This window comes from Cydia amplana, chromosome 5 (genome assembly GCF_948474715.1).
Source record: "Cydia amplana chromosome 5, ilCydAmpl1.1, whole genome shotgun sequence".
Classification (NCBI taxonomy): domain Eukaryota; kingdom Metazoa; phylum Arthropoda; class Insecta; order Lepidoptera; family Tortricidae; genus Cydia; species Cydia amplana.
In genome coordinates, this window is record NC_086073.1 from 1,664,795 (window position 1) to 1,691,144 (window position 26,350).

At 37.1% G+C, this 26,350-nt stretch overlaps 1 protein-coding gene across 2 annotated transcripts in view; it reads left to right on the forward strand.

Moving 5' to 3' along the window:
• The window catches only part of LOC134647777 (nephrin), a 514,499-nt gene extending 488,433 nt beyond the window's left edge, over positions 1–26,066 (forward strand). For both annotated transcript variants that reach the window (XM_063502080.1, XM_063502081.1), the window contains 2 exons: positions 3,476–3,558; positions 25,797–26,066. In XM_063502080.1, coding sequence (XP_063358150.1) covers positions 3,476–3,558; positions 25,797–25,985 — 272 coding nt within the window. In that variant the 3' untranslated portion in view covers positions 25,986–26,066. The remainder of the gene's footprint in view (positions 1–3,475; positions 3,559–25,796) is intronic.
• The last annotated feature ends 284 nt before the right edge of the window (positions 26,067–26,350 follow it).

The window sequence follows — 26,350 nt, forward strand, 5'->3', positions numbered from 1 at the left end:
TATGAGAAAAGGAAGTAAATTAATATTTTAACGTTTGAGAGATAATAACATTTTAAGTGAAGATAATATTTTCTTATTAACGATATTTTTTTACAAGGACTACGACATTAATACGACACATAAAATCAAGTTAAGTAAAGATTGTTTCCATTATACCTATACAATTTATTAACATTTTTTTTTATTGATTTCAGAAAAAATTGTAAACAAGTAACATGCGTTTCAATTTTTTCTTCTGCCACCCCGGCGGTGAGAGGAACTTTCGGGGGAGGTGTAATGTGGTAAATGTCCACTTTTAGTTTAGCAGTAACGCTTTGGTTTACTGCGACATAAACGCATATTGCTTGTGTCAGCGCAACCTAACGTGTATAAAACAATAGGCATTTAGAGAATAAACGTTCAGAATGTTCTTATACTATCACACATAAGGTGTTTAACTTCCACTAACTCCTCACCCGACTCTACTCGTCAATATACATAACATAGAAGAAACCTATAATATTTGAAATGTCACGTTGAACCTCTATCTGAATAGACTTTCTGTACAGAAATCTGCATCTAATTCCATCTGTCTATTTTTATAAATATGTATATAATGATTGGGAAAAAAGACGGGAGCCCTTTGCCTAGTAGTGGGACACAGTGGGCTCTAAATAAATAACTATATAAAATTCTGAACATTTATTCCTGAGTACAAACACACAAAAACACCCTCGTAGTTTCATATGCATGTCCGGAATAAAACAAATATTCTCAACATGAAACCAACTCGCTTGCCATTATCAAAAAACTTCTCTTAATTACTTCCAGTACACTAGGCTTTTAATTCAAGCAATTTAAATTAACTCAAGGCACATTAGTAGCCCGCTATTAATTATTTCTTGCGTCGTGACTTGGCGTCTTTGAATGTAGTGATTAATCAGGTTTTTTCCGGGAGATAAATCTGCGCGGGTCCCGCTAATTTATGTGGACACCGCGACTAAGCCCCGGCTAAATAAGAGTGGGCCGATTCATCTTCACAAGCCTTTCACTTTAAACGCTCTGTTTATATTTAGGAAGAAAATTTAAAGAGACTATTTCCATGGCAGTGTTGTTGTCAAATTACTTTTAAAGTTTTTTTTAAATTTTAAAGTTCAGATAGTGGAAGTCAGATAATCGCGCGGAGCTTGAAAAGAAAATGACTTTTATATTTGTGATTTTATGGCCTGAATTCCAGCATCCATAGCCTAGTTTTTTTCATACCTTTTTAAAAAAATACAAGGTTATTTACAAAATTTATCAATAACTAATTAAACATGTAACAGGTTTTAATATGTTTTATTAACAGGGCGAGCACGAAGCTAGGTCTATAGTCTAGAGCCAAGTGCATGTATACTTTACTAGTTACTTTCTGAGTTAGGTATAGGTATACTTACCTAATCATAGAATACTCTAGAATTTGTAGTATACGCACGTATCTGCAAGTATACGCACGTAATCTACAAGTATATGCACGTACCTGCAAGTATACGTACGTATCTGCTAGTATACGTAACTACAGTAAGGCTCGGCAAGAACAGCTCCATCCACTAATCGGAGCCTCCCCCTCTTGCGTTATCGTACAAATCTCTTAACACACCCAATTTGCTTCACCGGAAATTGGGAAAAAACTACCGCTCGATACCGCTACCACGAGCGAGGCAAATTTAACAGATTAATATGGAGTCCAATTCTGATTAAGCCATTAGTAAGATTTTGATATTGTTATGATAGGACCTTGAAACGACTCAAGGAGCATCTCACGCGCACCGACAAGTGCAAACGAAATGCCTAATAAACGAATAACAAATCTCAGTAAACAACAAATCAGTGTGCAAAATAAGATCAAAACTTTAAGCAAAAAGGTATCAGATCCTCATCGATTTATTTTTTAGATACGACCTTGATACAATCAAGAGTTGCCCTTATTAATGCGGCGTAAGGTACCTTGTGACAAGACTCAGGGAGATATACCAATAATATACGAGGAGATGAAAATCAAATCATAATCTTCCTCGCGTTATCCCGGCTTCTTGCCACAGCTCATGGGAACCTGGGGTCGCTTAGCAACTGATCCCTAGAATTGGCACAGACACAAATTTTTACGAAAGCGACTGCCATAATTTGGCCTTCCAACCCAAAGGCGAAGTTTGGCCTTATTGGGATTAATCCGGTTTCCTTAGGATGTATTCCTTCACCGAAATGCGACTGGTAAATATCATATCATATGGTAGGTATATAAGTAAGTTCCGAAAACTCTTTGGTACGCGCAGGGGTTTGAACCCATATTCACCTCCGGATTGAAAATCATATGGTCTTACCGCTAGGCTACCAGCGCTCTGAGATGAAAATAATTATCAAATTGTTTAAACAGAATTGACTTCACGCCGCCACCGTGCTTATTTGTTATTGTCAACCAATTTACAAATATTAACACGTAGTAAATTGCCCGTTATCCAATCTCGTGTCACTACGTTTTTCCGCGGGCGTCGGTCTCGCGATTTAATATAAATGGTCATTTTTTACAGCGTGATGAATATCGCCGTATGGAGATCTATTTACCAAATGAATGGGAATGTCACCAAAATAGGGATACTTATATAAAGCAATGAGACATGCCATGGTGAAAGGTATTTTTAAAAGCTATTCCACAATTCTAGTTCAAGCTCCGTTCTTTATTTCAGCTGTCATTGGCTAATCATGGTCTTGGATAATGATTCCCTCATCACCAGTCACGACCACGACTGGTGAAAATCGCGTCGGTAGTGTTTTTCCATCGAAGAGTTCCTTTGGCTACCTTCCAATTGCATCATCAGATCAGCTCCATGTTAGCATATTATTGCATTGTCATCGGAAATATGGAAGTATGCCACACCTCAGTCAGATTCCGGGAAGTGGTTTAAATTTAAGTTACAAGATATGAAGCAAATATTCATACATACAAATGTTATACCTATGCGGTGAACCGGTGAAGCTAAATAAATTGTGTAAAAAATGTAAGCATCGTATTTGCGAGACCACTTCTACATTAGCGTGAAAACACCAAAGCGACTAATTTGTCCGAATTCGGTCATTAATGTCAGTCAATCGATTGGTCGCTGGAGAGGCTCGTCCTGTCAAGCTCTGACACGTGATGCTTCCAGTGCGGCGTCCTTTTCTAGCAATAGCAGCTGCATTTTTAACAAAATATAACCTCTAAAATGCTTGAAATTTCAAATAATGCTCTAACAAACCAAATTGTCTCAGTTCAGGGGGTTGTTTTGTTTTATTGTGTGTACCTACTTAAAGGCGTTTTCTTGGTCCATAAAATACAGGACAACCTAAAAAGACGTTGATAAAGAATTTTCTAAGAATATTTTTCTTACTTACTTATACATTTTTTACAAAATGACAGCAAAAATACGTCCATTAAATGATTGTAGTTTGAATATTTTCTAAAGTTTTTTTTTTGTCACAGGCGAATCAGCGGTGGGTATTGGACGATTAACGACAGCATCAGCTGCGCGTACTGCGCCCGCGCCGCTCTCCACACCAGCAAGTGTAAGTACATCAGTTCACTACAAAATTGGCCTATTGTCCAACTTCCTCATCGTAACGTCACTTTAGACATGTCACTTTAGACTTGTCACTTTAAACAAGCATTATACAATGAGTAAAACTTACATTCGATTGTTATTTTTGAACTGTCAGAATGGATAAGCGCGTTAGTCCGTTTGACAACCTAATCCAAAGAGTTGGAGCACTAGTTTACTAAAGGCACTGCTAACTTTCCAACCCTGTCTACAGTGTCTACTGGCTTAGCGAAATTCCGTTTATTCCCGTAATAACGTCCATTAAGACATCATATAATAAGATAATAATCAACAACTTACGGTGGCTTTACGCTTGTAGGATTAAGGTGCCACAGCAGAATTGTCATCAAAGAGAGCTTCTCTAAGTTAATAGTGAAGGATTCAATAAATGTTCTGTTATCAGGCATGTTTCTATTAGTTTCCACTGCACTGTCTAATAACGTACCCATATCATGTACTAGCTTTTTCAGTAAGTAAGTAATCATTTATTGTCAGATTGTGCATGTCAGTTTACAGATGTTACAAAATTATTAGATTAGTGAGTGTCACAATAAACCGGTTTACGTTCTACAATTTCCTTATTCCTAAAATACATATAGTACAATTCAAAATACACTAAAAATTAAATAAATGGCAAAATACAAAATTCAAATAAACTAAGAGTCAATTCAATATTAGTATAATTTATATTGTTATTAAGGTCAGTATTCATTAGGTAGGTATCATTCACATGTCAAGCGTTCGATTCTGTTCTGTCTTGAGAAAAAAATCATTGATATTGTAAAAACATTCAGTTATCAGAAAAGTTCTTAACTTAGAGAAAAATTTGTTGCTTGATGGTAACTCTGTCCATGACTTAGGGAGAGCATTGTAAATACGGACAGCCATGTGGTAGCAATTTTTCTTATTCACTTCTAATCTACATTTTGGGACTACTAAAGCTTTATGTGTGACTGTGCGCTTTCCAATGTTACATTTCTGATCAACTAATTCCAAATTGCATTTAACGAATTTACACATTTCTAAGTGAGAGTCAGAATGGCGGGTGTATGTAAACAAAAGTAAACAAAAAGCATACCATATTTTAGTACCTAATTTGTACTATTTGGTACCTCATATAAAAAAATTAGTACCTCACGGTATTTAAAGTTATTACCAAAAAACGTTACACCCGCCAACCTGACAGTCAGAATGGCGGGTGTATTTTATTACGCTATGATCCCGCGATTATTGATAAATTCTATAAAAGCCAAATTTTAGTACCTTTTTAGTACTTTAATATTCAATTATAAATTGAGCCATTTTATTTGTGGTTTCCGAGTTTTACACATTTTACACTTTGCATTGCTATTAAAAAATTTCAGGCGCTTTAATTTTTCACCGTATCGATATCGTTTTTAAGAAAAAACGCTACGCTACAACTATTTTGATTACGCCAGGATTTAGTACCTTTCATGTTTAATCTGTTACCCTTTCACGGTTAATCTGTTAGGTTCAATTAACTATGAAAATTACGTCTTACAAATGGCCAGGCGCCATGTCAAAGGATTCTTCCTAAAAAGAAATTCCGCTCTTCATTGTGCATGTAATTGTGTACCTAATACCTATTAACAATTTTTTCAATTTCAAAATATACTTTATTCATGTAGGCCTAGCAACAAGCACTTATGAATAGTAATTAGGTATTACATAGGTACATATATATTATCTTAATCTAATTATCATAGCAATTTATTGATGTTAACCTACTACTAACCCACTCTTAACCCTTAATTTGGCAGAGACTTTGATAACAGAAATTTATATATTTTGCTAATAAAATTGAATAATTGTACCTTCAGAAGCTTCCAAAAAATAAAAATAAAAATCTAGATTTTCCAGATCCCGAGAAAAACTATGTCCGCTACACCGGACTCTGCCAAATTCCTGGAATATAATAGACAAATGGAGATGTCCGCCGAGACGGACATTGCCAAAGAAATAAAAAAATAATTAGAAATTAAAAATAAACTTCAAAATTCAAATATATACATTATTTTGTGTGAAAATGTAGTTGACAATTTCAGGGGTTTTTTCCTGTAACGAAGCATAATCTGACATTGCACTTTATACAGTATACAACTGTTTTTTTGTTGCAATACATACAGCGACCCTCAGATTTGGTGCTCATGAAATGCCCAATATTATCATAACGCACTGAGTCAGCTGGACGAGCTGCAACTGGCCTTTTGACAGTACATTCCACATTTTTTTCACGATGATCTGACCTGTTAGACTTAGTCAAAGCTGTATATAAGTCTAGTCTGAAGGCTTTTAGTGGTTTTGATTTTAGATTTTTCGAGCAACAGTTTTTTTTATACAAAAGCCACCCATTGTTTATACATAGGTATGTCAAGAAGATATTCAAGTACCACCTTCGACTTTTAAATGGAATTCTGTATATTATAGAGATACTATTTGGGAGACCGAGCTTTGCTCGGAAAACATATAAAAACTCGAAAATGCGCGTTTTCCCAGAAATAAAACCTAGCTAGATCGATTTTTCGCCCCCAAATACCCCCATATAGCAAATTTCATCGAAATCGTTAGAACCACTCCCGAAATCTCCGAAATATATATACATATAAATAAATAAATATGCAAGAATTGCTCGTTTAAAGGTATTAGATAGATAAGCATGACTTATGAACTTATGAAGGTGACACATTTGTTATCATTCCAACGTAGTATCGCCAATTTATTGGTATTGCAGACAACTTCGGAAAAACTACCTCGGGCTTTCTTTTTCAGCACCTTCTCGATAGTACTAAGTTTTTCATCAGCCCCTCGCAATCGATTACGACGAATAGTTCCCACAGAAAATATGCCGTATCATTCGCGCAAAATGTAGACCAACTCCGGCGATGCCTTTCAGTAATAATTTTCTTGATCAATTACTTCCCGCATAATAGGTGTTAATGGGACATTTACATCCTGCAATGTATGTACCTCATAACTATTTACAACATTGTTGTACATAAGTTCATGGTCATTTTCAGAACTATTTGAAATATTCAGTCGTTCTAGCGAGGATGACAACGATGCTGATGAGGAAAAATATGAGTCAGCGTCAAAATTATCAAGCACTTCATTTTCGCGAGTAGAAACTTCACTTGCTTCAGATTCGGCATGTTCTTTAGGTATGAGCGCCAAAATCTTAGCTGAGCGGCCTAACACCTTGTGCTGTTGGAAGGTAAACAAAAAGTCTTAGCAAAGAAGTGAGTTTGTTCACGAAAAAAACTATACATTCATAAAAGTTAAATTTATTATACTAGTAAAGTTAAACTCCGTGTCATTGGCAGAGTCCGCCACTGCGGACAAATATTACTAAACATCGTTTACATCATATTTGGTGAAGTCCGGTGCAACGGACAACTGATTCGCGGCAGTTTAGAGAATGACAAAGTAATAAAATGAAATTTTATAATATTAGTTCCTTTCAATTATATAACAAAGATTATTATTTTGATTCATATTGACTCGTTTTTTTGGAAAATAACAGAGATAAACGCATATATACCTTGGTAAAAACAACTGACGTGCGAGGCGGTGCCATTTTACAGATTAACTAATATAATGACATTGAGGGTACTTCAACTATATTTTTCTACCCATCCGCAGAAATTCAAAAATCGATTGCCATGTGAAAATATAGTAAATAATTTCACGAAAAGCTGTCATATTTTTTCAAATGAGTTGACCGCCACACCGGACACAGTCAAATTAAGGGTTAAGTACATGGTGATTAATCAAATAAAACCCGCAAATTATGTCTGTTTGTCGGTATGTTAGTCTGAATAGTGTGATGTACATCCGAGATCCCACAAAGAAGTATATACTTATAAGTATATCTCGTAGTTTCTTAACTTATACATAACTTATACATAAGTTAAGAAACTATAACCAAGACGATAGTTATGTATAACTAACATCATACCACACCCGGTGGTATTTTCATGTTTAATTTCCAAAAGGTTCTATGTCGAGTACCTGCTAATGTAATTTCAACTCTATTCTTAAAACAGTAAGGATGTTATCTGTGTGGAATCATTTGTGACGTCCCACGGGTAAAGGTACCTTATGGCCGTTGGCGCTTACGCTATTATAAACGCCGCCCCGCCGCCGCGCGCTATTATTATTGCGGCGCTATGCGACGTAAGCGCCAACTGCCATAAGGTACCTTTTGCCGTGGAACGTCACATTGGTTGTTATTGCATTTCATTTTGCACGCGTAATTAGCGGTTGGGTTTAACAAAGGATAACAATGCGATTCATCGCCAGGTAATCTCTCTATTATAAGTATATAGTAGATTCGGGCATTTTAAAACCATCCTACTATACGTGTCTGAACATCAACAATTTAAATTTAAAAGTGGAAAAATTACTGTCTTGGGTGAGACTTGAACTCACGGCCTATGGATCGATACTCCAGCGCTCTGCCATCTGAGCCACCAAGACCTCATCCATAGCCAGCAAATCTTTCCACCATATGGGTCAAGGGGACCCGAGTAGAGATGGGCGCCGGCGGGTAAATACCGGGAAAATACCCAAAACTACCCAATCTACCCGATATTTACCCGTATCTACCCAAATTGTTGGGTATTTAAAATTTGTTCGTATAATTGAAGAAATTCATTATATAAATAAGATATATCAACATTATTATCGTATAAATATGAAAATAAGTTAAAATAAAGTACACAAATCACAATCACACAACTTTTTTGTACACAATTAATCTAAATTTTTTTCGACGAGTGCATTTTGTTCACTGATTTGTGTAATTTGTGTTGTAGGAATGTTAATTTAATAAAATTAAGCTATTGTATACCGTATTATTTACATTTCTTTGTTAATTTGTGTACCTATTATTATTTTATGTATTTATATTTTTCCTTTTTTTTTCATTTATTTTTATTTTACCTACTATTTTTAAATTATTTTCATAATTTGGATTTGATATTTCTACATTATATTTTATTTATTGTTTAATACAGTAATTTTATCGTTAGGTATACGGCCAAATTTGATTTACTGAAACCGGTATGGATGAAATTTTGTCTGTATCTAGATTGTTTGAAAACACAATATGATCCAGTAGGTGGCACTGCTATAGGTATATAGCCAATTCATGAAGTTATATTTTTTAAACTGGAGCGAGTTGTCACTTTTTTTGCCATACTAATTTGAACCTTATCACCGAGACAGAAAGTTGTTCGTACCAGACTAGAGAAAACGGTCCACTTGAGATAGAAAAACCCGAGCCCTGTGTCTCACTCGCACATGTTGCCAATGTTAAAAAGATACCATTATGGTAGAAATTATATCAATAAACTACTGAATTTAATTACCTTCTTATACAATTTTAGTGCTATATTCAGACTACAGTTCTGATATCTTTTAAGTAATTTGTAAATAATTATGATGCCAATATTATTAACTGATTAAACCAAGCGCATACACAGCAAAAAAAAACTAAATTTTAGTATGGCAGAAGTTGTAGTAACTTTAAATATTAATTGGTATCCCCAACTTGATGACATTTCTTCAAAACACGTGAATGCGAAATTTCTTAAAAATTGTGAAGAAATGTTGTGTTAAAGGTTGTTGGAGTGAAATAATAGCTAATTGTGGAATATTGTTTCACAAGAAAGCCACAATTATTACATTTTACTATAAAAATACAAGACAACATTGTCAAACTCATTAGGGTGACTATGATGTCGGCACGTTTTGAATCGGTCTCACAGAATTCTTATTAGTTATTATTAACGTAGGTAATGTAAAAGTAAGTTTAACATAATAGGTACCTTATGTCTTTATTTCGGCATGTTTAATTTAAGATTTGTTGTAGAACAATTGAAGGGATGTTTACAAAAACAACATAACTGCTTAGACCGGTTGACACTTTTTTAAGAACATTGTTAATCGTTTCAGGTGTCAACCAGTGTAGTCAGGTATGTTGTTTTTGTAAACATCCCTTCAATTGCCAAAATTTAAAACCAAAGTGCTTAACTCCTTAAACATTAGAGACTCTCATTTATACATAATATTTTGTTAGGTGTGTTAAACTGTTTATATATGACATCGATTCTTTATAGGTAGGACACATTTCCGTCAATAGAAAAAAGGCACCAACTTTAAAAAAAACGTCATATTTGCTAAACAGATCTTCAATGACGCTTATACTTAAAAAAAACTGAAGTGGACAAAAGGGAAGCCTACCTTCATGAACATACCATGAGTGAGTGCGAAAGAGGCCGACTACAAATGAAAAAAAAAACCTGACCACTTAAAATTTCACTTTATTTAGAAAATGACACACCCTACTGATATATTCCATGTTATCCTAATATCCCACATACAGATGTCTTATGGTCACCCTAATTAGAACGAGATGCAGGGCTCTAGTTTGACTTCTCATGTGGACACACTTTTTGGTCAATGTACTCGATCCAGTTTATTAACTCTAAATCCGTGAGCCAATTAGATATGAGCGCCGATAGGCATTTAGCCGGCGGCGGCGCGCCGGTCAAAATTGGTCGGCGGCGGCGGCGAAACGGCTTCGTGGCCTTGAAACACCTTCGATTAATGAAAAAAGAATTCAAACCAAAATTTTACCGACAAAACATGTCTTTGCTGTAAGAAAGTCATGAAATAAATGCATTTTTTATTTTCAATGATAATTTATTGAATAATGGTACGAAAAAAATTGATATCGTATAAACTGTGGATAAACGGTATCGCGCGGCATCAGAGGCGGTCTTAACCTTGGCGAGGTTCTCCGGAAGATCTTAGCGAGGCCCTTATCTTTTGTGCTAAGTTAAAAATTGCGGATTGACTGTATCAGGGAAACGTCTTGTCGACAGTCCAAAGAAAATCGAGATCCGTCATTAACCAATATCGATTCAACAAAACCGATTTATGTCAAAAAGTGAGGCCCAACGCCGAGCTCCATGTAACACCGAAGACTTGATTTCGACGCCTCCCAATGCGAGGCCAGAGGTCATCCTCTGGCCTCGCATTGGCAGCTCATGCTGCAGGTAAGCATACAGCTAAGAATCGAACGTCAAGTGTAAGCTTGGCTGACGGCCGAACGCCTGGAGCGCCGATTGCGGCGCGCTTCTGTGCGAGGCCGAGCTGCAAGAGAGCAGAGCGAGGGCGCAGGCCGATAAAGACTGAAGCCATAGTGTTAAAGATCTGGAGCTTTCCTGCGGGCGCATTCGTGCGACGCCAAAGGCCGAGCTGCAATGGAGCTAAGATCGGATAAGGACCAATGCTCAAGCGTTTTAAAACAGGCCGAAAGTTGAGCTCCAAACAGGGCCAAAAACTTGCAGGTTCAGATAGCGGCTTAATTCCATGCGAGCGATGCAAGGCCAAAGATTGAGCTGCGAGAGAGCAAAGCTTGAAATTTGAACAGTGGCCAAGTTTAATTGAGACCCGATTCCGACGCTCTTCCAAGCGAAGCCAACGGCCGGACATTTGGACGTGGAAACGCTTAATATCTCAAAACTAACCCCATTTATTTACAAACAAGATATATACAGTGTATTACTAAAAGAAATTAAAAACTAGCTTAAATCTAAAATAGGCCCTAGACCCCATTTTATACCTTTTAAAGACGTTTAACCATGCTTGCAATGGTTAAATTCGCGGTAAATGTAAATGACTGACGGCGCCGCCGCCGCCGACAAAATTTTGTCGGCGGCGGCGGCGCGCCGGCGCGGCGCTCATATCTATAGCCAATAGTGTTTTCAAACAATCCAGGTACCGGTTGAAATATATGCACAAAATTTCATCCAAATCGGTTTCATTAAATAAAATTTGGTGATATACCGACAGCAGCGCCACCTACCGGGACCAATAGTTTCTTCAAACAATCCAGGTATCCGTTGGAATATTCCAACGGATACCTGGATTGTTTGAAAAAACTATATAAAATGTATATACATATACACAAAATTTCACCCAAATCGGTTTCAGTAAATCGAATTTGGCTATATACCGATAGCAGCGCCACCTACCGGGTTCATTTGTTTTCCCAACCCTTCAGGAGCCCATTGAAATATACACACAAAATTTGATCCCAATCGTTCCAGCCGTTTAAGAGGAGTAGAGTGACAAACACACGTATTGTAGAATGTATGTATTAAGATATTAAACATTTGACAAATTCCTTAGTCAATACAAATATTATACATTTTATAGAACTACATGAGTATCAAAAAAACTGTTATTTACATTATCTCAATTCAATTTATTACTCCGTTTCCAACTTTTATTTATACCCACTCATTTGGGTAGAAAAGGTAAATACCGGGTAGATTGGGTAAATACCCGATAAATACCCGATATCTACCCCGGGTATTTACCCGCCGCCCATCTCTAGACCCGAGCGATATCTACCGTAAGAGCGTAAGACAGTAATTTTTCCACTTTTAAATGTATTCTAACCTTAATAGCATGGATCGCAGACATTTCTGCTTGTTAAAAATTAAAAATCAACAATTTAGTCGAGTAGTCGGCGAATTATTCGGGTTGGTCTCGGACTGTCTAGAACACAAAATGACTAGTGTAATATTTTGCCTATGTCCCTTTTAGTCTACATCGCAAACGGTCTAGAACACAAAATGACTACAATTATTTAGACCTTTATTTACCTACATTTCGTCGGTTTATCTTTACGTTAGCGATGTCGACGGAGCCTATTTCTGTGCGGTTTGGCCTTCGGCCATTTGAAGATACCTAACGAACCTAACCTACCTATATGTAGTCATTTTGTGTTCTAGACCGTTTGCGATGTAGACTAAAAGAGATATAGGCAAAATATTACACTAGTCATTTTGTGTTCTAGACAGTCCGAGATCAAAGCCCACTAACTCTTACTAGTCTCGACTAGTTCGAGTAGTTGCTAGTCTTAGTAGTCTTAGTAGTCGTAGTTTGTTAGTTAGTGGTCTACTGGACTACATTTTTGGTGTTCAGACACGTTTAGTAACTAAAATACTCGCCACTTGACTAAATTAACGTAGTCTTTACTTACTTGTAACTCGTTCATCTGTAGCGCGAACGATTTTTGGTCAGTTGACCGATTTTAGTCAACTAAAATACTCGCCACTCGACTAATGTAGTTCGAACTAGGCTATAGTGAAATCTTTTCAAAAAACTGTTTTAAGGCATAGTATGTAGGTACATGTACAGGCATAGGCTATCAGATTTTGGAACGTTCTCCCACTCTCTATCGGGCAAGCGCAGACCAAATTCACATTCAATTCAAGCGCATGCTGCGCAAGCATTTCCTTGACAAACTTTCTTCTTCGTCAACTTTAATTAATGATTCACACTAGCACTAGCTAGGTATAGGTACATGTTGGCCTAAAAATAAGTGCATTCCCGTTGCCAGGGAGGTTTTGGGATTATACTGAGCAACTTTTACTGATAGAACCAACCCCGAAAACGAGTTATTCCCACTAGTTACCACCAAGTCGTTACCGCTGGTAACTACTGGGAAAAATAATTCCCAATAGTTACTAAAAAAAAAAAAATTAAAATTGAATCTGTTTATTTTCAATCAAGAGGTTAGTTGTACAATCAATCTCAGTTACAATCTCTATATTTGGAGATTACACATACTACCAACTCGGTTTGGTGGTACCTACTGAGTAGATACCACTGGAACACGCCATACCTACATCAAAAATCATTTGCGTTTATATTATTATGTGTGCACGACACGTCTGTACATGCGTCATTGTGTGGGTAAGTAAGTCGCTTATAGGGCTGATGAGGGCCTTTCATCCCTTGGTTAACAATCTACTAGTAACACACCTTTGTTTTTATTATGAAATGATGTAAAAAAATACCCCGTTATTTGAAGTCGAGTGTGAAAATTATTATTTCTTGTAAAGATTAATAGAGTCTGTGCGGAAAGAGAAGAGTCGTGAAATGTATGGGCTCCCTTACATTCCACGACTCTTCTGCACAGACTCTATCGACTAGTATGATTCGCCCGGATTATCCTGACTGACCATAATCAAAATTGCATATAAAAGTGCCAAAACGCCGAGCGTGACGTGCCTATTTCTGTAAATTTAATGAATGTATAGAGAATGTATACTTAGTGAACAAAAGCTAGGTACATTTATTAAGTGATTGTTAATAATAAATAATTACAGCATTCGTTTATTTGATTTGATTTCTAATGGTTTAAGTATATTCCTAGCGTTGGTGTGGAAAGAAATGTTTAATTTGGTAGCAAAGGTTTTTTTCTAAGCCTCATGCTCTGAAGTTGAAACCCTCGCAACTTTCAAGATTCCTGTACTTTTAGAACCACGCGCTACGCTCATGGTTCTATTTTTGGAACTTTCACTTACTCGTGTATCAATATTAGCACGAGGATATAAACAAGAACTTTGCCCCTTGTAAAACAATTGCACATTAATGTGCCCAATAGGACGGATAGTTATTGTATATTATTATAAATATTATAACGAGCCTTAACAAAACGATCACGTGTACTTTAGGCATTCTCATTGGAATAATTACATCTATCCATTTTCGGGAAACTTTCTGCTGAAAGGGACGGAGAAAACTACTGCCCCTATTAGCAGCAAGTTAGCAGAAAAGTGTCCGGAGGAAGGTTGTATGTGTAACATGAATTATTATTTTTATTATTATAAGCCTATACAGTGTCCCACTACTGGGCAAAGGCCTCCCCACGATCTCCATCTTATTTGATTAATCACCATGTACTTAAGTACATGGTGATTAATTCACTCTTACTACTTACTCTTAAGAGTAGGTATTATAGGTACACAATTACATGCACAATGAAGAGCGGAATTTCTTCTTAGGAAGAATCCTTTGACATGGCGCCTGGCCATTTGTAAGACGTAATTTTCATAGTTAATTGAACCTAACAGATTAACCGTGAAAGGGTAACAGATTAATCATGAAAGGTACTAAATCTTGGCGTAATAAAAATAGTTGTAGCGTAGCGTTTTTTCTTAAAAACGATATCGATACGGTGAAAAATTAAAGCGCCTGAAATTTTGTAATAGCAACGCAAAGTGTAAAATGAGTAAAACTCGGAAACCACAAATAAAATGGCTCAATTTATAATTGAATATTAAAGTACTAAAAAGGTACTAAAATTTGGCTTTTATAGAATTTATCAATCATCGCGGGATCATAGCGTAATAAAATACACCCGCCATTCTGACTGTCAGGTTGGCGGGTGTAACGTTTTTTGGTAATAACTTTAAATACCGTGAGGTACAAATTTTTTTATATGAGGTACCAAATAGTACAAATTAGGTACTAAAATATGGTATGCCTTTTGTTTATTTTTATTTACATACACCCGCCATCCTGACTCTCACATTTCTAAGATATATAAGCTCGGAACTGTCAGGATTCCACACTTTTTAAACAACGGACTGCATGACTCAGACCACTTGACAGACACAGACACAAATTACAACTACTCTACACCGCAATAATCGCACTAAATTTGCCTCTGAGTGACTATCAAAGCTGCACCGGGCGTACAAAAACGAAACCGTATCGGATTCATGGGGCCAAAAAACCCATAGCCGTCAGTCTCATTGGAATATTGAGTCGGCAATCCATTTGTGCGTGCGGCCGATCGCCCATTACCCGCGACACACACATCAATCCGATCGCATTCTCATCTCTTAAAAGCCCCCCTTTCCCCCCAGTCATCTGATATTGGGAATAACTCTTCCGTACGTGCCATTAGTTTGTTCCGCCATATGAAGCGACTTCGCGACTTAATTGTTACGTTTCTTAGTTGAAATTAAGTGGGTCTTTCTTGGTATAGACGCTGCAGCGGTCGCGAGCGGTCGAGAGTGTAGTTTATTGAAGTCCGGTTGCCTCGTAGGATTTTATGCCGCATGCACGGCTTGCACTAGCATTTTCTCGCGCTCGTAGTCTATAAAGAAAATGACTCATTTTACGACCATTGACAAATATTTCACTAAAATTGTAGATTCGTATTAAACTTACCCGTACGTACCTAACTACAACGGAGCCAGCCCTGCAATCACCAAAAAGAAATCTGCTGTTTCATACAAAACATTGACATAGATTCGCCGAAATGTTCATACAGGCAGGTGTGTTTTTTAGGTTTTCAGGGTTGGTCCCATATAAGTTAATCAGACCTACACATTTTCCCGTCAGAGTATATACTCCACTGACCATATGGTCAGACATAACGAAATCACTCTGTATTGTTGAAACACAACAGATTCCAACAACACTCAAGTCAAGAGAATTAAAATAAGCCACTTTTTACGGAGATGTTCACTTAAAGTGAACCATTTTTATTTCCTGGAGTATATTTTAATAACAGTAAGAACTGTTTGTATTAAATGGAGCCGGGATATGCTGTGAGATATATCGCCGGCACAGTTCTGCGCTAATTAAATTCTTCCTGACTCGTCATTGCACACACACTAGATTAGGTTGGCCACTCAACCAATGTCACTGAATGAACACACTCACCCAGTGCAGTTAGCAGATTCAAAGTTGTCGATGGATACATAAGGGATACCTTAGCTTAGCTATTAGCTTTTTTAAGTATTAGAGTAAAAACACCAGACAAGGTTTACCAAAATATGATCTAAAAATTACTTTTCCGCCGAAAAACTGAACTGATCTCTTTAAAAATAAAAAAATATATATTGATCAACACAAAAATGAAGTTCATGAGACTCAGAGAGACAACTGAGTATCTGTCTACAAGCAAAGAACTTAAGTCTAAAAGTAAAATGTAATGTGCAACTTTTAATCCGGAGGACGCGGAGTCAAATCTCGGCTCGTATCACTATCACTAAGTACATAGTATTAAAACAAAGTCGCTTCCCGCTGTCTGTCTGTCTGTATGTATGCTTAGATTCCGGAGAACGGATTTTGATGCGGTTTTTTTAATAGATAGAGTGATTCAAGACGAAGGTTTATGTATAATTTGTTAACCCATGCGAAGCCGGTGCGGGTCGCTAGTCTATCTATAAGTCTGTCAGAACAACATTTTAAAATAATTAGAGTGTAACTTTGTATGGCGGCGGCAAGATTATTGTGACTGTTAAGCTACGTTATGTTAGTTAGGGTTTGGGAAAGTGGCACCGAAAAGTGTTAAATAAAATTATACATCTGTATTTATTAGCCTCCGCTATCTGTATAGTTAGACTTTTTGTCCAACAGTGGACGTCTTTCGTTTAATGATGATGATGATGATAAAATTGATAAATGGCTCGGCGCGCGCCGACGCGGTGCGCTTCGACGCCGCACGCCGCCTCCGCACCGTACAATCACGCCCCCGCCGCCGCCGAATAATGCCGCACCGGCAACTCGATTAACATTAAGCTTAACGAATTTAGCATCGCTGACGAGTTTGCATTAAAATTCAACTCGCTTTTTACTTTATCGGTCGGCAACTCGGTTAACTGAAGTTCGATGTTTTTATTTGATGAGGACTTTGGCAAAGTAAATTCAGGATGGAAGTTTTCGTGTAAATACGATAAAGTTTAATCTGGGAGATGGGGCGGGCCGCCTACAGTCTCGCCGTGACCGATTTTAATCTGTTAAGTTACAAAAGCTCCATTCATAAACTTTTATTGGAGGCTTGTTATATGGCTGTGACATGAGATTGTAATATTTTTATGTCAATTTTGTATGTCCGTTTCTGACATATTGGTAGTTAGGTCCAGTGCATAATAAAAATAATTTTAAAGTTTGACAGTAATCTACTGACTGAACCTAAAATTGTGTTACCTTTTATGTTGGTATATCCGATCTCATGTATATAAATTTTTTGGTGTCAAATATAGAGTTCTTGTGTAACTTTCATCCCCTGTTAAGACGATTGGAAGGCCCAATGCCCTTGAGCGTCAGGGCGGAGCTAAGCGCTCTGTACCCGCACCACCCGCTTACCCCGCTCGCTGCGATCGTACGTGAATTTTGTATCGCTGCACCGCCACGAGGTTCAAAGAATAAGATACAGCCCAGAGGCGTGCAGTTGGCGCTATACTCGTATACCTTTTGTTTGCAGCCGTGCGATTGCCAAGTCATTATATGTATTACAAATTAAAGATATATATTTGATACAGTTTTAACACCCCCTGGCACTGATTAAAATAACCGATTTGGTTTCACATTACATCTCAAAACTTTTTTGTAGTAGAAGCGTTGCGAGACTTGCACCTTTTTAGGGTTCCGTAGCCAAATGGCAAAAAACGGAACCCTTATAGATTCGTCATGTCTGTCTGTCTGTCCGTCTGTCCGTCCGTCCGTCTGTCCGTCTGTCTGTCCATCCGTATGTCACAGCCACTTTTCTCCGAAACTATAAGAACTATACTGTTGAAACTTGGTAAGTAGATGTATTCTGTGAACCGCATTAAGATTTTCACACAAAAATAGAAAAAAAACAATAAATTTTTGGGGTTCCCCATACTTCGAACTGAAACTCAAAAATTTTTTTTTCATCAAACCCATACGTGTGGGGTATCTATGGATAGGTCTTCAAAAATGATATTGAGGTTTCTAATATCATTTTTTTCTAAACTGAATAGTTTGCGCGAGAGACAATTCCAAAGTGGTAAAATGTGTGCCCCCCCCCCCCCCCCCTGTAACTTCTAAAATAAGAGAATGATAAAACTAAAAAAAATATATGATGTAGATTACCATGTAAACTTCCACCGAAAATTGGTTTGAACGAGATCTAGTAAGTAGTTTTTTTTTATACGTCATAAATCGCCTAAATACGGAACCCTTCATGGGCGAGTCCGACTCGCACTTGGCCGCTTTTTTTTACATGTAATGTTTTTGATGGGATCTCATCTCTTTTTGTAGGCAGTCCTTCTTTTCGGGTACTCATACTATGTATACACATATCATAAAGAAACACATCTTCATTCATACTCACATCGTACATCGTAGTGTACCTTTACTACCTACTATTTGTAGGAACTGCAACAGTAACTTTGTAATAGCAAATATTTATATGGGATTACAAACTTACTTATGCCGTTCTTAGATCTTTAAAACGTGACTGATATTGCAATATTTTTAGGTTTTAAAATTAAATTTAAAAACTACTTATGTTTAAAATTTGAATCTTGTGGATATACTAGAAGTACCTTAGAATTATGATGATCGTAAATGAGTGAGTGAGTGAGTGAGTGTGTCAGTGTCGAAAATAAGGAACTTTGACGTACAATAATTCTTAAACTACTAGTTCAAATTGAATGTTTTTTTAAGAATATATCTTAAGCATGTTTAGCCCTATATATTACTGAAAATTTAGGGTTTTAGCTTCAACCAGCACAAAATTACAGGACGTCGAAAATGGCCTGAATCGCTTCTAGAAAAGGATGGTACGGCCGTGCCTCTTTTTTTGCTCGACTTGGCGGGGGCACTGCCGTGCCCCCAGATTTACTTAATAAACTAACATCATTTTAATGGGTAACAATCCTAAAAATGTAATGGTTTCTGAATCAAACTATATAATATATACCTACAACATAAATTGCCAATGTTGATAAATTTTTTTTAGAAATTGAACTTTATTACAACGTTAAATTTTAATGGCAATATGTCGGCGCATGTTCGAAAACATTTTTTATATATTTCAAATGAAGCTTTCTCAAACATAAGTGGAAATATTGTCATTACGTTCGTAATAATAGGCTGCGAAACACCGTGTTGCGCGCGCTAAAGCGCGTCACAACCAAATCAACATTCTGCAGTTATTTAATCTTTGGCCACAATAACTCCAATTTTATTGCACCTCGGCTCATAACAAGCATGCAGAATACAAGGAAGGCACGGAGCGACGAGCGACACAGCCTCCTCGTCTCAAAGCTAGCACACGACTGCCGGCCACGCCTTTTTCGAGCTACATACGCACAAAATGTTGAAAAATATTCGATTTCTTAAAAAAAAAATTATTTATTAACATTATTCTACGTTGCATTTGTAGTATCTGTTAAAACAATTATTCTAGTTTAAAAATAACTTTAATCGAATAAACCGTTTACTAGAAATAGGCAAAGTTAGTCGCAAAACGGCCTGTCGTAATGTTTCTTTTTTGGAAAAACTATAAGTTATGGGGAACAAGTCAAACGTTGGAAATGTTGTACATAAAACGTAAAATCATATATATTTTTTTCATATTTTTTTGTTGAAGCGTTAAGAAGATATATACTCTAGAATGTTAGAGTTTTCGGCCAAAAACGGCGTCTAGCGCCTTAAATGTTGTACCAATATTATAATTTCAAAAGTAACTGTATATCTGTCTTCACGCTTAAACTACCAGAGAGAGGGAGAGAGAGAGAGAGAGAAAGAGATCCGAGGAAGGAATAGGATAGTTTTTATCAATTATCATCATCATCCCGCGTAGACGAAATTGCGAGCAGAAGCAAGTTTACTATAATTATTGCAAACCGTAATAAACTCGACCATTGATTGATGAAACTACGTTTTGGACATTGAAGTTAATGAGCACATTTTAAACACAGTTAAGTAACAAGATAATAAGTTAATATTAACATACATGATTTAATTAACACAACATATAACGACACGATTGCGTGACGACATTGTCATTGGCTTACACAAGGGACGATAATAAAGTTACAAACCGGGCGATCAGACTTATCTTAACCACTAAAACTTCCTAAAGGGACACTCCGAATCACTCAGTTGAGGCTATATTGTAAAAAAAAAACTGATAGCATCAATGCGAATTTTATCCTGGCTTTAGAAAACTTGGTAAGTAAATACAGAGGCAGTGTTGTCGTAAAGCCCGCGCGCGTTTATGGGACATCAGCTCATTTTTATCGTCGCGGGCCCAAATGGACGTGGACCTTGTTACAATTGATGGCTTATTGATTTTGACGGACCGCAGGCAGATTGGCTTTTGCGTGGAAAGATAAAGGGACTTTTCGATTGACGGCCAGTTGCAGATTGGAATTTATAGGTGACGAGTTACATTGGAATTGTGTTTAGATTTGTTAGCTAATTTATTAGAAGAAACAAAAGATATGGTGCGCCGCGCGGAACTTGGAATGGAATGACCAAAACATGATTAAAACATGTAAAAGTTCTATATACTCGTAAATACTAAAATTTTGCATTAGTCTTCTTCAGACAGTGGAGTAGGAATGGGATGAAGGGGGACAAAGAAGAATAAGTACTTATAATAATAGCAATACAGCCTATACGATATACGTCCCACTTCTGGTCACAGGCCTCTCACAAGAGAAATTGGGCTACCATCCTCATGCTAGCCTGAAGTTGTGGGACTTCACATAAACCTTTGAATTTCTTGGCAAATGCATGGTTTCCACACGGTGTTTTCCTTCACCGAAAAGCGACTGTAATTGTTTTATTGTTGCTAGAAATTGTATTAAAAAGAATATATAGTCAGTACAAGTTCGACATATAAAATTACTACTTGTTTTATTCTTTCCTTTACTTAATAACTTTGATTGTATGCTATGTATTGTAGTTATAAGTTGGCCCAGAGGCTTATAAGTTGGTTGGCAATTTTAGGTTACAATAAAATAAGATAAATGTACAGACTGCAAATATGTAACATAATACCATTTTGCTTTGAAATCGAGTAAAAAATATAAACCTGGACGAAATCATCAAGACATCTTGTTGATTTGTGCACCAATAGCGCGCTCTCCGCCGCAGCTGCCGCGGATATATCGCCCTCAAAACCACATTTCTCCCCAATAGCCGAACTGTCTACAGTTTTACACTTGGCTCAAATAAATTATCCTTACGTGATGCCGAGGGCTATTATCAGGCTAATATGTGAATTACTGCGCGCACTGCACGTGGAATACATCCATTAAAGGATATTAGTTCCATACAGTTGTTTAGAGAGATAAACTGTCGTGTGAAAGTGTTTGAGCAGTTTGAGATTTCATATTATGATGAGCTTAAACTGGTATTTTATAAATAGGTAGCGTTTAATATAATTATTTTTAGGATTTTTACCGGGTTATATTTTTGACCAGTTTTTGACCCATTAAACAGTAGTTTACTTTCCCGGATTTTATCAACTAAGTATTATTATATTTCCTAAAAAATACTAAATGGCGGTCGAAAAATATAAAAAATATATTTGTGTGTATGTGCGTGTATTAATTGAGTTTTGGAATGTTAGATACCAAAATAGAACTTTGAATAACTATGTATTTAACGTTTGTTTGTCAATTTTATTAGTAGTCTAAGGTTTTTTTATGTATTTAATCTTGAAATTTTTTCGAATTTATTTTTCTGTTTTGTCTGAAATACGAAAATACGTTACGTACAGACATTCTCTTTACATCTATTTATAATCCTTAAATACATTAGTTATGATTGATATTGTACTACGTAAACTAGGTACCCCTTATTCATAAAACTGTACAAGCCTCAATTAGTTAATTTATGTTTGTTTGACTTATTTATTTATGAGTCAAAATGACAGATTAAGACAACTTATTAATAATTACGCCACTATCCAATAACGTGTTCTTGATTAGGCGTGTAGTGTTGACAGACACGTGTGGTGTCAACAAGCCACGCCGCCGCCGCGTCACGCGTCACAGGTCCCATCACAACGGTGCGTGTGTATGTTAAAGCCGTTAAAGGGCTTATATTATTAGAGTTTTTAGACCACCGCGCGCGTTACTTGCTCGAAGAAGCGAAGTAAAACGGCATTAATATGCACCCAGTAATACTTATTGTAAAATAAAACAATTACAGGCAGGCAGATCTCTCTTACCTACTTTAAAACATAAACTATTTTTATGTATTAATATAACTAAGGCCTAATAATTATTGCTCATTAGGTCGCACGGTAAACGTACCTATAAGAATCAAATTAGTATTTTTTACGTTCTGAAATAAGAATGAGTTTTATTATTGAGGAGAGTGCAGGTCATTATCACTACTCTAATATATGCAATGAAAGCATATTAACTCTTGCGAACAAAAATCTGCCAGTTAGCAGTAAATCTATTCTTGTCTAATGAAGTGCATTAGATCGTTGTGGCGCGCCCGCCGCCGCGCCTCTTAGGGCGCGTTTTAATTAAGCATGTGATAGTTTTGTCTACGCATTTTGTCGCGTCACTTGTCACTTGTCAGGTCTGTTCGTAGGTTTATGGTAAACGTACTGGTGCTCGACGCGGTCCTAAACGCGGTCATGTTTAAACTTAAGTCATTGTCAATAGAGGTGACAGTAGGGTGTCATCTATTAGGCATTAGCATGTCGAGCACTAGTACGTTTACCTTACTACTTATTTACTGTTTATGTTTTCACTGAATGTAAGGAATATGAATAAATAATACTCCGTGTCCCGGTTAATCAGCTAATCAATTCACAATTTGCATCTACCTCGGTAGATCCTGCCTGTATTATAGTCACTCAACCGCGAAGACGTTTTTTTTATGGTACTCTTTATAAGAAATTCCTAATACAATTGACTATAGACGTAGTTTTAACAATAGCGTAATTCACTCTCTGCGGTTTGACCAACGGGTCTAACAAGATCGCGCTTGTGTCGTCTATCGCCGCCGTGGCTAACTTTCTAACAAGCGTGTAAGTGCTAGAGTAACGCATGGCACCATATACAATATGGACGATAGAATTGTACTATTACAAGTATTTTCAAACATTATCACGATACTTTTTAAATTAGGTCAAGTTTGTGGTTCCCGTTGAATTCGTTTTAATTCCGCGCTATCTCCCGCGCGACAATGGACCGGCTAATTCTGCGAGATGCGTGCGCGATACCGCACACACGGCCTCATTACCCCGCTGATTGGATGGCCACTGCACACACGGGGGAGCCATTATAATAAATTATAAGCGCAATCTTAGTTCCGCGACTAGTTAATTAGTTCCCACGATTCGGGATGGCTATAATTTGTAGTTAGGCTCACAATGGGCGGGCTGATTGCGTGCGACAATCGATGGCTTCTACAGGTTCTATATATCTGCAGCTCCAGCTCTAAATGCATACTATACGATCCAAGTTGAATAGGTAGGGCATTCGATATAATGCTCTCGTTCTCGTTCAAAGGTGTAGATGCGCTTATAATACTTGGAGTTCTAAACGAATTCTGAACACGCGTGCAAAGTATTGGTGTGAAAATAAAACTAATATTGATTCACATTATTAAACGTGCCCTTTATCAATTTTATATTTACGTCACCCTAGGCCGGTAAATGGGATTTTCTCCCCGCTACGCGAAGACATCTCTCTCTAAAAAATAAATCTCACTTACTGGCCAAGGCAAGACGTAAAACTTTAGACAAACCACGGGCAGTAATTCGTAAAGCCCCAGATCGCATATTTATGGCCCTCACCTTCGGTTCGGGCCACAAACACCTGCCATCTGGAGCATTCACGAATTCACCTTACTAGGTATGTAATAATGTACTATGAACATGAAAGCGAGGACAGTATTACATTAGCATTTCGTGTTTATAAAACCTACTAAAAGTGTGTGTGTGTGTGTGTTACTCAGCTAATAGGTATTAAATAGAAAAAATATCGTCCGCACGTTCTCAATTAGAACGGAAATATGAGTGCCGTGTTCTTCAGTTTCCATCTTTTTAAGGTACCGATGGGATTAAATCAATTTGTCAAGCCTGCGACCAGGTGTAACATCTTTCGTAAAACATTTTCATATCTATCTTACACAGGCTCAGCTTAACACTTCAGTTCATATTAAGTTAACAATATAAAAATATTATAGCGAGCGTCTATGAATATTGAATACATACTACCTATCAGGGTTGGGCAAAATACTGGCTTCCACGTATTTGAAATACAAATTACAAAATACATTTTTAAAAGTATTTGAAATACAAAATACAAACTACTTTGGTGACGGGTATTTGAAATACAAAATACAAATTACAGTGTTTAAAATAATGTATTTCAGTTACAAAATATACCTTTATTTTTTTGTTTAGCATTTAGTTTTAACGTTAACGAATATCCTTTCATATAAACTTATAGGGTCATTGCGCTAGTTTTCGTCCAGCTCTAGTTTACGTCCACTTGACGAAATTTGAATATATACCTACATTCCTGCACAAATTTGGACTGATTTCAATCCTTATGTCTAAGGCGTCTAAGCAATATATCTGTCTACATATAACAATGATATTTCGCAAAAAGGAAGCGCTGGTGGCCTAGCGGTAAGAGCGTGCGACTTGCAATCCGGAGGTCGCGAGTTCGAACCCCGGCTCGAACCAATGAGTTTTTCGGAACTATGTACGAAATATCATTTGATATTTACCAGTCGCTTTTCGGTGAAGGAAAACATCGTGAGGAAACCGGACTAATTCCAATTACGGCCCTAGTTTACCCTCTGGGTTGGAAGGTCAGATGGCAGTCGCTATCGTAAAAACTAGTGCCAACGCCAATTACTGGGATTAGTTTCCAAGCGGACCCCAGGCTCCCATGAGCCGTGGCAAAATGCCGGGACAACGCGAGGAAGATGAAGATTTCGCAAAAAGTAGTAAATTAAAAATGAAATATATATTTGATAATCCGTCAAGTCGTCGAAAACTAGTGCATGGACGGAAACTACTGCAATGACCCTATCCCCTAGATTTAAACGAAAAGTTCCACGCAGAAGTTGACCTAATATAGATCCAGTATCCAGCCAATGAAAATTGTATCTCGGCTGGATCGGAGGTTCGCGGTCGGCTCACAGCTTGTGCGAGAGATTAGACATTTTAGGATTATAGAATTTAATAAAATGTATTTATAGAAATGTATTTTGAAGCTTGAAGTATTTGAAATACAAAATACTAAATACATGTGAGTGCAGTATTTGAAATACCAAATACAAAATACTTTTGAGGTAGTATTTGAAATACAAATACAAAATACTAATTTGTATTTCAAATACGTATTTCAAATACATGTAATTGAAATACTGCCCAACCCTGCTACCTATGTTCTTACTATCATAATTAACAAAGTTTAGTCATACCTATTGATTTTACATGACTGTTACCGCCGTATGTAAGGCATCATGATAAGCTTTAATGTCATATTTGTCATGGTCTTTTTTAATATCAGTGCGGCATAGATATGATTATTAAACATATTATTATGTGCATTGTTGCAGGCGTGCAACGGTCCCGGCGCATCATGGACGTGGGGCGCGCGGCCCCGTGAGCTCGCGGTCGGCGCACCAGCGCCGCCGCCAACAATCGGCCGCAGCGCCTCCGCCACGCTACGCGCCGCCGCCGATCTCAACGTCGACGCTATTAAAGAAAAACTTCTCGACCACCGGATCCCCGAGTCTTGCGTGTAGTCTAATTTAGGTAAATACGGCGCGCCCCGCCGCTGTCGACAAAAATGTTATCACACCAATTACTTCATCTCTCTATCAGAGAACATATCAATATTTTTATTTATAGCAATATGGTACTGTCAAATATGTACGTTACCATAACAGAAAACATATCAAGCTTAAGTCCTAAAATTCAGCTTCGACATTTTATTGTACATAATCTCCTTTAGTTGAATAGGTACGAAAGCCTCGAAGGCGCTTTGTTGAACAAAGCGCTTGAATTTTGCGAGCTCTGTCAACACATGCTGCAATCAATTTGAGTGGTGAGGTAACAAAAATTCCGTTTATGAGAGTAACAAAACAAGAAATACTCTTGAAAGCCCGGG